This window comes from Mauremys mutica, chromosome 3 (assembly GCF_020497125.1).
Source record: "Mauremys mutica isolate MM-2020 ecotype Southern chromosome 3, ASM2049712v1, whole genome shotgun sequence".
In the NCBI taxonomy this organism is placed as follows: domain Eukaryota; kingdom Metazoa; phylum Chordata; order Testudines; family Geoemydidae; genus Mauremys; species Mauremys mutica.
In genome coordinates this window covers 6,207,174-6,224,862 of record NC_059074.1, presented here as the reverse complement: position 1 = coordinate 6,224,862, position 17,689 = coordinate 6,207,174, and the positions used below count along the sequence as shown (strand labels likewise).

At 45.4% G+C, this 17,689-nt stretch overlaps 1 protein-coding gene across 3 annotated transcripts; it reads left to right on the top strand.

Moving 5' to 3' along the window:
- Nucleotides 1-610: 610 nt before the first annotated feature.
- On the top strand, nucleotides 611-17,427 carry PBK (PDZ binding kinase). Of its 3 annotated transcripts, none has more exons than XM_045012035.1 (8): nucleotides 611-720; nucleotides 1,700-1,776; nucleotides 2,661-2,763; nucleotides 3,325-3,467; nucleotides 6,156-6,325; nucleotides 7,413-7,476; nucleotides 12,697-12,882; nucleotides 16,459-17,427. In XM_045012035.1, exons 1-8 carry the CDS (start codon nucleotides 686-688, stop codon nucleotides 16,662-16,664), a joined length of 984 nt encoding a protein of 327 aa, XP_044867970.1. In that variant the 5' UTR covers nucleotides 611-685; the 3' UTR covers nucleotides 16,665-17,427. The 3 variants fall into 3 exon arrangements, with proteins under 3 accessions (XP_044867970.1, XP_044867968.1, XP_044867969.1); XM_045012033.1 differs by having other exon boundaries at nucleotides 7,413-7,542; nucleotides 16,459-17,419; XM_045012034.1 differs by lacking the exon at nucleotides 611-720 and adding an exon at nucleotides 1,389-1,407 and having other exon boundaries at nucleotides 7,413-7,542; nucleotides 16,459-17,420.
- Nucleotides 17,428-17,689: the final 262 nt, after the last annotated feature.

Below are 17,689 nucleotides of genomic sequence, written 5' to 3'. Positions count from 1 at the left end.
TACTGTCACTTGGAAGGGAAGGATCAGAAAGGCAGCAGGGAACATGGTCTGATTTGTGGCCTTGAGCATGCAAGGGGTGGAGACAGGGATCTACAATCCAGTGAAAAGATGCCTGGCTGGACAACATATTCTCCTCCAGGAGCAGGCTTAGTAGCTAGCTGGATCACACTGAAAGCAGCTAAACCTCTCCCTTGTGATGGGGAGCAAGAGGCAGGCAGAGAGAATTTCTCCAGGGCGCAGGCTTCAGCTGGGAGCTAAAACAGAATAAATAATAATCCCTGGCTGTTATATAGCACCTTGTCTTCCATAGATCTCAAAGTGCTTTACAAAGGAGAGCAGCATCATTCTCCCAATGGGGAAACTGAGGCACGGGGAAGAAAGCGACGTGCCCCAGGTCACCCCACAGCCAGTCGCAGAGCTGGAAACTGATCTGAGCTCTCCTGGGTGCCAGCCCCAAGCCCTACACACTAGGTCACACTGCCTCACTGGCCAGCCCCACAAAGGCTGATCGATTCCCCTCCCCCGCCCGCTGGCTCCGCCCACCCCCATGGGCCCGCCCCCTCGGGCTCCGCGCCACGCCCCTCCTGTCGCAAGCTCCCGACCGAGCCTATCTGGGCCGCGCGGCCGCCGCAGCCGCTCGGGGAGGCGGGGCCTGGCTCGGGCAGCAGCGCGCGCGCGGATTCAAATGGCGGCGGTTGGCAGTGACGGGAGCCGGGGCAGGTAACGGGCCAGATTTCAAACCCCCCCCCCCCCTCCGAGCCGGGGAGGGACCCAGGAGTCCTGTGCGCTCCCCCCCCCCCCATCCGAGCCGGGGAGGGGACCCAGGAGTCCTGTGCGCTCCCCCCCCCCCGAGCCGGGAAGGGGACCCAGGAGTCCTGTGCGCTCCCCCCCCCTCTCCACCCACCCGAGCCGGGGAGGGGACCCAGGAGTCCTGTGCGCTCCCCCCTCCACCCACCCGCGCCGGGGAGGGGACCCAGGAGTCCTGTGCGCGTCCCCCCCCCTCCGAGCCGGGGAGGGGAGGAGACCCAGGTTTCCTGTGCGCTCCCCCCCCCCCCCTCCACCCACCCGAGCTGGGGAGGGGACCCAGGAGTCCTGTGCGCGCCCCCCCCCCTCCACCCACCCGAGCTGGGGAGGGGACCCAGGAGTCCTGTGCGCTCCCCCCCCCTCCACCCACCCGAGCTGGGGAGGGGACCCAGGAGTCCTGTGCGCTCCCCCCCCCCTCCACCCACCCGAGCTGGGGAGGGGACCCAGGAGTCCTGTGCGCTCCCCCCCCCCCTCCACCCACCCGAGCCGGGGAGGGGACCCAGGAGTCCTGTGCGCTCCCCCCCCCTCCACCCATCCGAGCCGGGGAGGGGACCCAGGAGTCCTGCATCCCCGCTGATCCACCTGAGCCTGGGAGAGCTCTATGTAAGCTCCCAAGCTTGTCTCGCTCACCATTAAAAGCTGTTACCTCACCCACCTTGTCTCTCTAATATCCTGGGACCGGCACAGCTGACAGCTAGAAAGCTCTGACCTGGGTTGCAGTGTCAGCTCAGGGATCTGTTAATCTACAGCACACGTTTATAGAATGTGCCAGTTAGTACGAATTGTAGAATGTGCTTAAAGATATGCCATGAGCTTTATATATAAATCAATAAATGTTCTGCACTGGAGAAATACATTGCAAGCCAATCTGATGCAACTCTCTTGTGTCATAAAGCTCAGGACAATTATCCACAATGGAAACAGCAACTGCATTCAAGACTCCTAACAAAATAACTAATAGGAAGAAATCTGGTAAGTCATATTCAAATATGGCCTGTTGTTAACTATTGTAGAATAGGGTTAATTTATCCCCTATCACGCTTCCATTGAAGTATAATCAATACTGAAGTTTTCTAATCAGATTATCTCTAGGCCCAGTGTTTCACAAGATGAAGCTAGTAGTGGTGTGGTAGTAGTTGCCTGATAAACGAGATAGTGCTGATCGTGTCCTGTTAGAATGACTGTTTATAAACACAATCGTTACAATGTGGATTTGAAAGTGAGAGGAAAATAAGTTTCAGAGTGGTAGCTGTGTTAGTCTGTATCAGCTAAAAGAACAGGAGTACTTGTGGCACCTTAGAGGCTAACAGATTTATTTGAGCATAAGCTTTCATGGGCTAAAACCCACTTCATCTGATGCATGCAGTGGAAAATACAGTAGGAAGAGATATATACACAGAGAACATGAAACAATGGATGTTACCATACCCACTATAACGAGAGTGATCAGTTAAGGTGAGCTATTATCAGCAGGAGAAAAAAACCCTTTTGTAATAATGATCAGGATGGCCTATTTCCGACAGTTGACAAGTTTGTTTTGAGATCAGACTTTAAGTTACTGGGAAAATAAAACTCCACGTGAAGTTTTGTTAAAGATTTCCATTGAGATGTACACCAAGGAGGGTACGGCACATAGATATTTGGATCGTTTCCTGAAGTCTAATCAAAGAAAAGGAGGTTTGTGAAGAGCTTTTTTTAAAAACTTAAACTCCTCAACCTCTCTTCCATGCAAAGCTCCAAGTACAGTTGTAGTAAAAAAAAATAACTCTTGAAATGCTTATAGCAAAAGCTTTGAGATCTTCAGCTGGAAGATGCTATAAAAATGGAATGATTTTTTTCTTGTTTTTTGTTTTTAGACAATGGGCCATGTGGACCTTCAGCTTCTGTAGTTATTCCAGCCTCTCCTTTCATGCAGAAGCTTGGTTATGGAACTGGGGTAAATGTTTACCTTATGAAAAGGTAAGTGCAAGAACATAAACAGGAGAGGGTGGCCATTACCTGGGACTTTCAATCACATACTACTAGGCTAGATTTTTAGAGACGTCTGTGCTGATGAAAGATGCTGGCTTGACTGTCTTGGAAACTGAAATCTCTCCACAGCTTGTGTACAACACAGGCAGTGGCAGTGCAAGATGCCCCGTACGGCCTTATCAGTGTGCCTTAAACCTAAATTGGCGTCATCACCACTAGCTCAGTCTTCACGGCTCATTAATTCTTGGAGACTTTGCTGGGATTACCCCGCACTGCTGGAGTTCCTCTGAGGTTGACTATAATAGATGACTGTAGTAGAAATTCGAACGCAGTGCTGGGCAGTGTCTGATTTATTATTTAGTTGTCAAATTTAGTTTAAGAGTTTTAGGTTTACTGTTTAATTCCACAAATTAATTGTACATCCATCATTATGTTAATGATACTCTTGGCCAACACTGAATAGATGCCTATGATAGATCTTCCATCACTGATGTCAGATATGGATGGGGCGATGCTGCATTTTCTAACAGAGTGAATTTTTCCAAACAGATCTCCTAAAGGCTTGTCTCATTCCCCATGGGCTGTGAAGAAAATTAATCCAAAATGTGACAATAAGCAGCAAAATATATATCAACAGAGACTGAATGAAGAAGCCAAGATTCTGAAAAACCTTCAGCACCCAAACATTGTAGGTAAGTTTCAGACCCAATTTAAGATGCTTAATTTGCAAATATAACTATTGGAGCCATCTCTGAGGCTTAATAAGGCAGGCTTCTCCTTCCTGATGTTACCTTCCCAGAGCCATGTTGGGCCAGGTGTGTGCGGGGGGGCACAAATGGCCCTTGACCTTGTTTGAGCAGCAGAGGGTGTATGTGCATATCCCCTGACCCCTACATGCCATAGTGAGAGAGTACAAATGCACTGGCCCTTCCAACTCTCCCTTCATTCCTCTCTATCCACCAGCTGGCACGGTCGCAATGCAACTAGTTCCTTCCTTCATCGTGTATTACCTTAGCCTTGTATAGAGTTCCAAATCTATCAATTTGGCTCAACAGATCATGTAACTCTCTGTAACATTAAGGGTAACTTTAAAAGATCTAATTCTGGCCAGCGTACTGGTGCTGCCGTGGAGAATTCAGAAATACCTCAATATCCCTCTTCTAGCATGTGGGTTGTCAAGGCATTGTAGAGTTGCTCTCTTTCTGTCCCCACAGGAGAGGAATGAACCAGAGATTTATTTGCAGGCATGCTAGGCTTATCCCAGAGCAGCCTTGCAAAGCTTTAGTTGCAGTAGAGGCAAGTCGCATCTTAGGCGCATTTAACATGCGCAAATTCAGCTTTGCACGATCGGCAAAAACGAGGGGAAAAAAGAAAAATAACAATATAAAAACGGCATCTGTAGTGCGGGTGATTCCACCCGCCATTCAACTCAATGAGTGTTTCACTATACGCGGTTTTCGCTTTACGCGCTAACCGTGGAATGGAACCCCCGCGTAAGATGAGACTTGCCTGTATCTGGGCACTGAAGGAGGTCTACAGGATGCCAGCAGGCAAACACTTACACAGGTTTAACTTTACTATATGGGTCCTGCCTCAGCACAAGGGACTGTGCTTTCCAGCCCTACACTTGTATGATTTTTTCCCACTGACTACAATTAGACTTATCACATGCACAAAATTAAGTATGTGCCAGTATTTCTAGGTTTGGGGCCTGAGGGAATAGTGACAACATATTAGAACGTGTCCAGTGCAGGGTGCTGGAAATCTTTTATTGATATCTGGGGTGGTGTCATTAACACACACTGAATAAAATGCCAAACTTGATCTTTGGAAAAACAGACAAACAGAAATAAGCACAGCATCATGTGCAAAAAGTGGTTATTGCCAAAGATTGCTCTCTAAATACTTCGTAAGTAGACACATGTATTCTGGTAGCTTGTTCAGTCCCGCTCTTTACTGGATCTTTGATGCTGTGCAGTCCATAATAATAATAAAATGAATTAGTGTATGCAGAATAAGCCAGTTCCTGAGTTATGGAAAGTCTTGAAAGCAGCTTCTATAAAAATTCTTGACTTTCATTGTTAGTAATAGTTTGTGAAACCATGGTATATTCAGTGACGTTTTGGTTAATACTGTAATATATCTCATTAATCCCTGGGATTATTACCTTTGTCACTGAAATCAGCAATTGATTTAGCTTTTTTCTTTACGATACATTTAAAAAAAATCAAGATGTTTTCATTTTTGCTAGAAATACCATATGTGCTCCAGGAGAACTTTACCAATTTATATTCCCCCCCACCAAATGATGGGTGTTCTCCCTTCTCAGCAAGAATTCAGTGACCAAAAACATCATATTGAGGTTTCATATTGCGAAGATTTCATTGCTTTTGCAAAATGTACTACAGAACACGTACATGATTATTTGTCCATGTTATACAATGGAAAAAATCATGCAAAACCCCAAGTGTCATCTTTTTAGTTTGGGAGACATTTGCAAAGTCATAACACGATATGTTAATATCAGAGAGTTTGTCCTGAGAAATTATGTGACGTCAACTTATTATCCTTTAATTTACAATAAAATAGTCTACACCATTTATTAAATGCTGAAGCCATTTTAAAACCCCATGCGCCACTCTGTTGAACATAGTCAAATGCTAGCACTGGCTAGGGTGGCAAATACCATGGCCAAGACTGTCAAAAGGGGCTGGTGATTTTTGCGTGCCTCAAGTTTTAGGTGTCCAGTTCGAGACACTGTAAATGACTCTGATTTCAGTGCAGAGGCACTCAGCACTTTCTGAAAATTAGACCCCTCTTCCTAAAATGTCTCAAGTTGGGCACCCATTTCTGGAAATCTTGGCCTGTGGCTTTATATGGAAAAACCTGAAGGGCAGTCTATGCTGTGAAGACTTTCCCAAAAACTCTTAACTGGTTTTCCCAGGTCAGTTAATCTGAATTTTAAATGGGTTGGAGCTGTAATGTAGAGCAGACTCCACATGGCCTAAACCAGTTTCAAATGGTCCAGGCTGCCTGAAACCCAGCCTATATTACGGCTCCAAATGGTTTTTAAATTGGTTTTGTTGAACTATTGTTAAAACCAGTTAGAATTTTTGGGGAGAAACCTGAGCGCCAATCAGGCTATAGGTGTCACAGAGGTTGTGGTCATTACAGTTATACAGTCATAACTGTGAACGTTTTGATATTGTTTGTTTTCTTATTCACAAAATTCCATAATGATGGGCGGCCTAAATAGCATTGTGAATTAGCGAGACTCTGCTGTCAAATTGTGCTACTGAGCATACGCGTAAAATGCCTCTTCTACACATACTGCCTCTTCTGGTCCCCTCAAAACAAATGACATCTCTGATTGTTTTAAGGATACCGTGCATTTACTCAGGCCAACGATGGAAGCATGTGCCTTGCTATGGAATACGGAGGAGAAAAATCTCTCAATGACTTAATTGAAGAGAGAAATACAAAATATCAGGGCCCTTTTCCTGCTGCTACAATTCTCAACGTTGCCTTGAACATGGCAAGAGGGTTGAAGGTATGTTTTCTGGTGATATTAGCTGTTCCATGCCAGAGCTGTGTACAGGGGTGATACTGGGAAAATAAAGTAACTCAACCTGAGAGAATCTAAAGGATGCTGCACTAGTGTTGGCACATGGGTTGCAGATACCACAAGTCCTTGTTAAGGTGCCACTCTGATTTCATGGAACCAAAGAGACCACAATCCCATTGTGCGAGGTGCTGTACGAACACAGAACAGAACGATGGTCCCTGCCCCAAACAGCTGACAATGAAAGTAACCCAATAAGTGATGCAACTTTGTTTTTGTTAATACTGGCCCCCACTGGCTTACTCACACCTTTCCATTCCTTTGGGAATCACTTACTTTTCCTCCTTGCTAGCTGCTAGAGTCCACCCTCAGCCTCATGCTGGCAGCCAGTAAAGGAGATCTGGCACCAGCAGAGGTTGTGGGTAGGTGGGATGGGTAGATAATCTGACCTGGGAGGCTGGAGGGTTTGGTCCTGAAGATACTGGAGAGGTACTCCGAGAGAGGCCAGAGGCATAAGGAAAAAAAACGCCGGGTCGCCCTCCCCCACCACCTGCGGGACCCCCGGGCAGCCCCCGCCAAGTTTTATTCACTGGTATTTTTAGTAAAAGTCACGGACAGGTCACAGGCCGTGAATTTTTATTTACTGCCTGTGGCCTGTCTGTGACTTTTACAAAAGATACCCATGTCTAAAACAGCCTTAGTTATAAGCCATGAAAATAGAAGGTTGCGTGGAACAGCCTTTTCAGTGATAGTTCTCGTATTGCTACTGTGACACTAACAACAATGTAAAAACCTTGGGCTAGATTCTCAGCTCATGTAAATCTGCATCACTCCGTTGAAGTCTGCTTGTTTTTCTCATTCATCTGATATGTTATGTCTTCTAGATGAGTAGATTCTTTGGGGCAGGGACTGTTGAACCTAGCACAACTGAAGCCGTAAGATGACTCTGCAGTTTGAGTGTTAAATAATATGATGATGCTTCACTGCCCAAACCTGTTATTAAATAGCCTCTTTCTCTATTTGTTGCTTCTCATCTGTAGGTGGGATGCTAATTGTTCCTTTTTCTGCCTTGTAGTATCTGCATAACGATAAAAAACTGCTCCATGGAGACATCAAGTCTTCTAACGTTGTCATTAAAGGTGACTTTGAGTCAATAAAAATCTGTGATGTGGGAGTGTCCCTGCCACTGGATGAGAACATGACTGGTATGTGGGGCTGTCAGCTTGGACTGCTTCAGTCATCTGGACACTATGGGTGGCCAGGACCACAAAACTTTAAAGCTAGCTTTTGACCTGGAAGGGGCAAGGATGGTCTAAACTGAGGTGGTGTCTGCTCTGTAGACATAAAAGATCCCATTTGTGTTTTCATAATAGGAGTTTGCTGTGCAAGGATATAGTTTCTGTCCCTGGATCTATGCCATGTGGTTGCTATTCTTCACCCCAGAGGTGGCTGCATTTCAGTGGAGGTGGTTCTTATAGTTTAAATGCCGTGTGATCCTTCCAGGTGAATAGTGCTGCATAATTGCAAGAAAGTTCCACGTTACCCCAAAGGGCTAACTGAACTCACCTTGGACCCCCGAACTCACCTTAACATGCCTAGGAGTTCCAGTGTACAAGGAACACTGGATTAGGCCTAGCAGATTTTGAACTGGCATCTGGCTGTGGGGAAACCTTAACTCCTGCTTGAGAGTTAAGTAAATTAACCTTCTATTTCGTAGTTCTGGAGACCAGCCTGAGCCAATTGTGAAAATTATAAATGTTTTACTTAACTACAACAAGAAGCAGATGTCTAATGGCCTGTTGGTACAGCTGTGTAAAGCAGGAATGTGTTTGGGTTAATTACAAAATCACTTTTCTCTGCTGTTTCTTTCCACAGCGCTTGGGTTTGCAACAGCTGACTGATTTATGAAGCTGCACGATTAGATTTTTATTAGTAACTGTTTCATTTTATACGGGAAGAGAGTGGAATGCTGCCGTGACAAAATGGGCTTTGGAGTCCGGGGGTGTAGGGCCACAGGAATGATCTGCCAATGAGGAGGGTAGTTAAACATATTAAATTATAGGGTGACTACAAAGAACAAGCCCTCTCAATTAGAAGAACCTTCAGCCCAGCTCTGAGTGAAGCCTTGTGGTGTGTCACATGGAGACAATATCCAACCGGCCAAAAAAGGATATTGAGTCCTTATCCGTAGGGAAAGCTGCACATTTGTCACGGAAATCACAGATTCCAGGACCTCCATGACTTCTGCAGCGGCTGGCCCAGAGGCCGCCTGAGCAGCTCAGGCAGCCCCTGGGCCAGCCGCACAGGTCACCGCTGGGGCAGTCTCGGGCCACCTCGCCCCCCCCCCCCAACACCTCTGCCAGCAGCAGCTGGAGTTTGGGTGTGGGAGGAGGCTCAGGGCTGGGGGTGAGGGCTCTGGGTGGCGCTTACCTTGGGGGGCTCCCCAGAAGCAGACACATGTCCCTCCCTCAGCTCCTAGCAAATGGCTCCACGTGCTGCCTCCGCCCACAGGCACTGACCCCACAGCTCCTGTTGGCCGGGTTCCTGGCCAGTGGGAGCTGCAGAGCGAGCGCTCAGCGCAGAGGCAGTGTGTGGAGCCGTCTGGCCATGCCTCTGCCTAGGGGGGAGCTGCGAGGAGCCAGGTAGGGGGCTTGCCAGCCCTGCCAACCCCCTCCTCCCCGGCAGCACCAGCAGGGGTCCTGGGTTGCTCCCCCCAGAGCACCCGCGGTGCCCATGGGCCATTCCCCTCAGAGCACCCAGGCTGCTTCCCTTCCCCCCACCCCCTAATTTAGTTAGGGGTAGATAGTACAAGTCATGGGCCATCAATTTTTGTTTACTGCCCATGACCTGTCCTTGACTTTTACTAAAAATACCCGTAGCCTTAGCCATGGGGCATCCACGGATTGAAGAATGATGGTCTACAGAGTGTTAAGGATTCTAACATTCATTTCTCATTAGTGCCAGATACTTTTGAAGATCAGCACAAGAGCAGTGTTTCTCGAACAGCTGTGAGCCTTCTGATAGCTCAGTGAATTATTAGGCAATGGGGAAAGTGTGCCGCCGCCACTGCTTGCCAGAGCGTGTGCATACAGCTCAGCATGCTGGCTTCACTAGAAAGCAACCTGCTGTGCCAAAATCTCTTCTGCAGGAGTGAGTGGGCATCAAGTCCGTGACTGGATTTCCTTTTTCATAGAATCATAGAACTTAAGATCAGAAGGGACCATTGTGATCATTTTCAGTCAGATACAGACTTTTTTCGACTCTTTATAAGATTAACTAGGAGCTCTTGGAGACTTTAAAAACATACTGACCAGTAATAAACCTTTGCTGGGTTAAAGAAAGGTAAATCGTGTTCTTGCTAGCAGCAGGTCACCTAGCATGATGTAAATTCATCCCTCCATCCCAGCCACCTTCAGACAACAGCTGGGAAATGGACTCGATCAGAGGCTTTGCCCTCTGGCTTTAATAGAACTCTTGTTGATTGACTGGGAGAGGTAGAGTTGATTCATCAGTGTAATAGATTGCAGGTGCTGCGTCTCAGGATCATATTCCAGTCCAGGCCTCTCTGCCAGCATAACGTTCCCACGAATCACAAAGGTGGGAGATGGTAACAGCCTACTAGATCCATCACTTTGTCATTGCAGGATTTTTCCCTATTCTTCGATTTGCATAGATTCCAAGGCCAGAAGGGACCATTGTGATCATCTAGTCTGAGCACTTCCCCCACAATCATTCCTACAGCAGATCTTTTAGAAAAACATCCAATCCTGATTTTAAAATTGTCCTTATTTCCAGTCTAAATTTGTCTAGCTTCAGCTTCCAGCCATTGGATCCTGTTAGACCTTTCTCTGCTAGATTGGAGAGCCTGTCCATGGTTAAATATTTGTTCCCCATGTAGATACTTATAGACTGTAATCAAGTCACCCCTTAAACTTCTCTTTTGTTAAGATAAATCATTTGGGCTCTTGAGGCTGTCACTAAAAGGCAGGTTTCTAATCCTTGAATCATTCTCATGGCTCTTCTCTGACCCCTCTCCAGTGTATCAACATCCTTGACTTGTGAGCACCAGAGCTGGACACAGGATTCCAGCAGCGGTTGCACCAGTGCCAAATACAAAGGTTGAATAACCTCTCTGCTCCTGCTAGAGATTCTCTTGTTTTATGCATCCCAGGATCACATTAGCTCTTTTTGCCACAATGTCACAGCGGGAGCTCCTATTCAGCTGATTATCCACCAGGACCCCCAAATCTTTGTCAGAGTCACTGCTTCCCAGTATAGGAGTCCCCCATCCTGGAAGTGTGGCCTGCAGTCTTGGTTCTGTGGGGTACACATTTACACTTAGCCATTTTAAAACACACATTGTTTGCTCACGTTCATTATCGGTGACCTGTGATCATTTGCCACTTTCCTGACTTTGGTGCATGCATCCGACAAAGTGGGTATTCACCCACGAAAGCTCATGCTCCTAAACGTCTGTTAGTCTATAAGGTGCCACAGGACTCTTTGCTGCTTTTACTGACTTTGGTTGTGTCACCTGCAAACTTTATCAGTGATGATTTTGTTTTCTTCCAGGTCATTGATAAAAATGTCCAAATAGCACAGGTCCAAGAACCGATCCCTGAGCCGTTCCACTAGAAACGCACCGAATCAGTGATGATTCCCTGTTGAGACCTATCAGTTAGCCAGTTTTTTAATATTTAATATGTGCCATGTTCCATTTAATCCAAATCCATTTAATATGTGCCATGTTCATTTTATATGCTAGTGTTTTAATCAAAATTTTGTGTGATAACAAGTCTTATAGAAGCCTAAGTATATTACATCGGCACTATTACCTTTATCAAGTCATCAAAGAAAGATATCCAGTTAGTTTGATAACTATGGTTTTTCCATAAATCCATGTTGATTGGCATTAATTACATTACTTCCTTTATTAAAGAACTATTGGAGTCCTGTATCAGCTGCTCCATTATCTTGCCCAGGATTGATGTCAGGCTGACAGGTCTATAATTACCTGGGTCGTCCTCCTTAGCCTTTTTTAAAAAACTGGCACAATATTAGCTTTCTTCTGGAACTTGCCCAGGATTCATTGAAAGTCAACAATAATGCTCCAGCAAGATCCTCAGCCAGCTCTCTTAAAACTCTTGGGTGTGTTATCTGGATCTGATGATTTTAAAATGTTTAACTTTAGTATTTGCTGTTTAAGATCCTCTAGAGATACTAGTGGAATGAAAAGAGTTATCACCATATGATGAGACTACATTATCTCCTCCCCTCCCCCCCACGGAACAGAAATGTTTATTGAACACTTCTGCTTTTCTACATTATTATTGATTATTCTACTATTTCTATCTATCGTTAGGATATCATTGTTAGATTTCTTTTTGTTCCTAATATATTTTAAAACTCCTTATTGTTCTTAACTGTGCTGGTCATAGATTTCTCCTTGTGTCCCTTTGCTTCCCTTATCAATTTTCTCCAATTCCTGACTTCTGATTTATAGTAATTACTATCAACTTCCATTTTCTTCCATTTGTTATTTATTTATGTATTTATTTATTTATATTTTATAGCTGCCTTCACTTGTCTCTAAAGCAGATCAGTTTTTTAACCAGTACAATTTTCTTCCTTGATTGTTGCTTTTTGAGCATCTTGCCAAGTGTTCTTAAATGATCCCCAAATGTCATTCATATTCAGAACATGTTTGTTAGTCATGCTGTTCAAGCAGAGCAAATGCTAAATGCCAACTCCTCCGTGTATTAAATTCTTAACTGGAGCTTCTAGTATTCTGTTGATCTTAAGGCCCATGCCTCATAGCACCAAGCAGGCAAACTTTGCAGTGGAATCTATTTGTGGTGTCCTGTGCTGTTCCTAAAATGTGCATGATTTTAGTAGAAGTGTCTATTCAGTGCTTATTATCTTTGACTTAAATCTGCAGCACAGAACTGGATATCTGCATGACGGAATACAGGCCCTGTGCTGGTGCAAAATGTCACCCTTTCTACAGTATGTAGCTTAGTCCCCCTGCGCTCTTTAGGTGTGAATAAAATCACTGGGTGTTGAGACACACCCCAAACTTGATTCTTTCCATTTATTTTAAGGCCTCTTCTAAAGTAAGGGGAGAAAGTGTTTTTAACGGTTACTGCAGTGTGTTAAAATCCTAATGTGGACAAGTCAAGCCATAGTTTTAACACACATTAGCTGGTCAGGGTGACCTCTTGCTTACTCCTAGAAGTTACTTCGCCCAGCTGACGGATCTTCAGATCCTAGTGTAGACAAGGCAGTTATAGTTTAACACGTTAAGTACACCGTTTTTCCTAATGTGGACATGGCTTGAGTCACGTATGGTTTCTCTGCAGTGAGTGACCCGGAGGCACTTTACATTGGCACAGAGCCGTGGAAACCCAAGGAAGCTCTGGAGGATGGTGGTGTTATCACTGATAAGGCGGACATCTTTGCTTTTGGCCTGACTCTGTGGGAGATGATGACCCTCTCCATACCTCATCTGAACCTGCCTGACGAGGATGATGATGACGACGACGAAGGTCAGCATTTATTTCTTACAGTCCCAACTCTTCAAATCTAGCAGCTCTTGCAGGAAGCTGCCCTTAAAGATGGATTTACCCAATAGTGGAACTGACTGTTGAACATTTGTATGTGCAGGGGATGCCTCAGGGCTTGTCTACACTCCCGAGCTTACCCTTGCACTGCTGTGAGATTGCTCGTGTAGCCCCTCTGTGCCGACGGAGAGTTCTCCCATCGACGACATAAAACCACCCCACAAGCGGCAACAGCTGTTTTGTCAGGAGAAGCTGTCCTGCTGACATAGGGCTGTTCACACTGGTGCTTCTGTCGGGGTAACTTACATCACCCAGGGGTGGTTTGTTTGTTTTTCACACCCCTGAGCAACATAAGTTATACTGACAAAAGTGGCAGTGTAGATGAGCCTTTAGTGTTTCTTTATCGCACATCCACTAGCGAAAACACATGTGAATCATGATCTGCTACTAATACAACCAGAAAAACAATTAAGCATTTTGTGTTCATCCACTTCAATAGCCTACTGGAGGAGCACCTAAGGAAATAGTGCGGGGAAAGGTTAGCCAAGACCTTTCTCTGCTCACTGATTATTTTTTAACCCTTTCTCTTGCTTCCAATAACTGGTTTGTCCCCAGTACTGTCTCACCTCGCCTGGAGCATGTTGCAGCATAGAAGAGGCCCTCAAAGCTACTCAGGAGGGAGTGGGAGGGTTACTGCAAAACACGTGCCTGGCTGTGCACAATGTTTTTGCAGGTGGCTGAGCTGCTTTAAAGTTTGTTTGGGTTTTTAGATCCAAATGAGCAGTTGATAAATGTGCCTAATTAATCATTTTAAATACTGACGTGCCCCATAAGCAGTCCAGCTGCTTGTTAAACAGCTGCAGGAGAATTCTCCCTTGAAATTCTGCTGCTTATCAAATTCCTCTCAACACTAAACTTGGCATGAGAGCCAAGTTACAACTGGATATCCCTCAGCATGGTTCCCATTGTGTAGTGTAGATAGGACGAAACCATGTTTCTGAATCATGCTACAGCCCTGCTAAAAGCCAAGTGAAGGTGCTTAGACTATGATTCTGGTCCATCTATACTGCAAGACTGAGTCGTGTTTTAACTGTGTTGGGGAAGGGATCTACTGTGGTGGTAGCTGCAGTTTAACTAGGACCAAAGTGATGTGGTCAGCATGACAGTCAAAGGATAACAACATAATTCTTCTCCAGCCCAGCAACCTGAGCTCAACAAAGCGTCAGAGGCAACTGGACTGCTCAGACTTGGAAGCCAAAGTAGATGCATAACCTAGTCGAACAGTGTGAATGGGTCCCTAGGATCTCTAGATCTGAAAGCATCAGCTTCCACTGCTTGAACTAAAAGTCCAGCTCCTAGACTTAGGCCTGGTCAACACTGGGGGGGGGGGGGGAGATCGATCTAAGATATGTCGACTTCAGCTATGCTATTCTAGTAGCTGAAGTTGCGTATCTTAAATCGACTTAGATTGACTGACTTCGCGTCCTCGCGGCACGGGATCGACGGCCTCCACTCCCCTGTCGCCTCCGCTTCCGCCTCTCGTCCTGGTGGAACTCCGGAGTCAACGGGGAGCGCGTTTGGGGATCGATGTATCGCGTCTCGTCTAGACACAATACAATCGATCCCCGATAGATCCATCACTACCTGCTGATCCAGTGGGTAGTATAGATGTACCCTTAGTCCTTGCAGATGGCCCAGCCAGTGCATTATTATAGGAGCATTTAAACAGCTCCTGGCTTTACTTTTTTGGGACAGGGCTTATATTTTAATAGCGAAGTGCTATTTCCACTTCCTCGTTAAAAGGCCAGTGCTGCTCCAATTCAGTCACCATGTCTATGCTGTACAAAAGCAGGACAGCCTCGCTAATCTGTGACTGCTGTTTTAGATGCTGACTGGCCCAAGTGGCAGTGCTGTCCTTCCACCAAAAAGTGCTCCTCAAACAGAACAAAACTTTAAAAGGAGGCACTAGATGGCACAGGTGATCGGGGATGGAATCTGTAGGGTCATAATGGGATAACCTTGGCTCCCTAGATTGTCACCTTAGTTCCTGTCAAGGCCAGAAGTGATCAAAAGTTGGCCCTTAATTATCTGGTCTTTTTGGTGGGTTTTGTGAAGAGGGTTGGGTGGTATCAGACAGATCTATAGGCATAGATATGCATGTTGCCAAAACCCCCACCACCTGTACTGACACTGAAACTTGTTGGCTGACTAGACAGACCAAAGAGGGAGTAGGTTCTGGAGACACCTTCCTTCTACCTTTAGAAGTGGTCCTGCCAGGTTACTTTTGAGGCACGCTGGCAGAGTAGAAGAAGCGTATGCTGTTGACTGCCTTTGCCGTGTCTGTGCTGGATACATGGAGGTTTCAATCTCTAGGGCTGTCAAGCCAGCACTGAATTCACTATTTTTTTTAAGGCGAGTGGTAACTTTATCCAAAAAATCAATATAAATAAGGCCAATGTAATTTGAATCCTAAAACTATCATTCTAGGTAGAAACTCCTCCCAAACTAAGGCTGGTAGAGAAGACTCCCTTTGCTCTGGCCTTCAAACAAGCTGGCCAGTCCAGCAGCAAACCTAGAGCTTTCTTTGTTCATCTAACTCAAGCCCCAGCATCTCCACAAAGTGCCAGGGCACTCATAACGTATTGACATACAAATATGCACAGATAGCATCTCGCTGACCTTCCTAATCCCCACATCCAACACCCCTCTTTTAAGCTGGAGTAGGGTTTGCCTAGGCCAGGTGTGCGACCAAGACACTCTCACCCTGTTGGAAGTAGTGAAGTATAGGACTTTAAAGTTAACAGCTGGAAAACTAGTGATTTTTTTTTAATAAACTTTCACCTTAAATAACAGAAAATTTCATTCAGGGTAGAATCTGATCCTAATGAAGCTGATTGCTGTATTGCAACTGACTTCAGTGGGATAAGATTAAACAAGGAAATTACAAATTGGTATTTAAAACACTCTGGAAATACTTCAGAATCTCCCTGGCTATAAACCATGCAGCTGTGTAATTGCTGTGGGGGGGGCTCCTGTTTTAAGGAGATTCCAGCAGGAAACATGGCTTGCTGGCAAGTACCGAAATGTGGTAACCGCAGGGAGGCTTTTGCATTTGTCCCAGCGGTCCGCAGTTGGCGCTTTTTCTGAGGGGGTCTAGAAAACCAAATGATTGATTATAGGTTGAAGTGGTAGATTGTAAATGCAAAGGGACCGAATCAGCAAACCAAAGTGGCAGAGGCCCAGCTGCTTCTGAAGCATTTCTGCGTGTGAGATGATAGATGGGCTTGTAAGCAAAACAAACACGATCTAAGGTAGCACTTGCTGAACTCTGGCTCTAGATTGGCAAGCAACTCTTCAAAGGACTAGTTCGGTGGTTCTTACAGAGTGGGCTTTCTCCTGCTCCCTACCCTTCAAACCCCCATTTGGAGGAGGAAAAGACTGGGGGGTTAAATGCATGATGGCCCTTGGGAAGGTGGCATTCACTTTCCAACACACATGACATCTAAGGCAATTGAGACTGCCAGTTACTGCTGCTGACTTGTTTTAAATGTTCTTTGCCAGAGACTACATTTGATGAAGATGACTTTGATGATGAGGCGTATTATGCAGCTCTGGGCACCAGGCCACCACTGAACATGGAGGAGCTGGACCAGTCATACCAGAAAGCGATTGAAATGTTTTCCATCTGCACGTGTGAGGACCCGAAGCAGCGTCCCTCTGCTGCACACATTGTTGCAGTCTTGGAGGAAGACATGCATCCCCAGTAACTGACTACATCTCTCTGCATTCTGATGGGGAGGCTTCTACATGTAACTTCAGTATTTCTCCTCGTACGCTGATAGTTATGCAAGAATCCAGTGTAACCTAAATTCTGGGTATCGGCTTCTAGAGATGATCAGCAGTGAGACAATGCCAACCAGAGGGTTAGCTTTAGATATACATTGTGAAAACTTGGTTTTGTAAGTACCATCAGAAACTCTTTAAGAGCATATAAACTTACTCTACATGTCCTCTGGTATTTACAACTTTGTTGTAAGATATAGGCAATTCTTTAAGAAATGACCTTTGCACTGGATGAGTTTATAGCATTCTGTAGCTTTAAACAAATATTAAGCATTTAAGAAAAACCTAGCAATTCCTTAAAACATAGTTCTGACGTGAATTTAAATTAATAAAATATTGGCTTGTAACAAGATAGCTGTGTTTGACCTAAGCACTTAAATCTTTTTAAATATCATGTGCTTGTCTCAGTTACTATTTATAAAAATGCCTGAAGTGTAAGATAACCGCTTAACTACATGACTTCCTGCAATGCTGAGAGCTCAGTGCTGTCCATTCATCAGGCTGCTAGCTGTGTCCAAAACTCTCTTGAACCATATTTTGATAAGTGTTATTGCCATCAGGTATACAGAGTTGGAGTTCTGACTTATTTCTAACTGTCCAGTATGTGCTGAGATCTCATCAGTTATGTAGGCCTTGAGTTTCCCATTTGTAAACTGAGGACAGGATGGATACTACTTCATAAAGTGCTTTATGAACCCGTGTTAGTGCTCAGGTGTTAATTGCTGTAGATGGTGATGGATGGTTGGAATTGGTGGTAAGAGGTGGAGCTAGCTCTGGCCTTTGCCTACAGCACCCCGTGTTACTGGAACTGGGCAAAAAACAGCAAAAGGGTATTCAGACAAGGCAGGACTGAGGGACATAGAAGCCTCATTTAGAGGCTACTGATAAAGATGGGGGGGGGGGGGTTGCTCATCTTTTCCAGCTAAGAGGCCATCATACTTAAACCACC

What these genes read in the sequence shown, in the direction of transcription:
- PBK (XM_045012033.1), top strand. Translation starts at nt 686, where the DNA reads ATGGCGGCGGTTGGCAGTGACGGGAGCCGGGGCAG. An exon ending in AACTAATAGGAAGAAATCTG is followed by an intron (nt 1,777 to 2,660) that starts GTAAGTCATATT and finishes TTTTGTTTTTAG; the next exon opens with ACAATGGGCCATGTGGACCT. An exon ending in TGATGATGACGACGACGAAG is followed by an intron (nt 12,883 to 16,458) that starts GTCAGCATTTAT and finishes GTTCTTTGCCAG; the next exon opens with AGACTACATTTGATGAAGAT.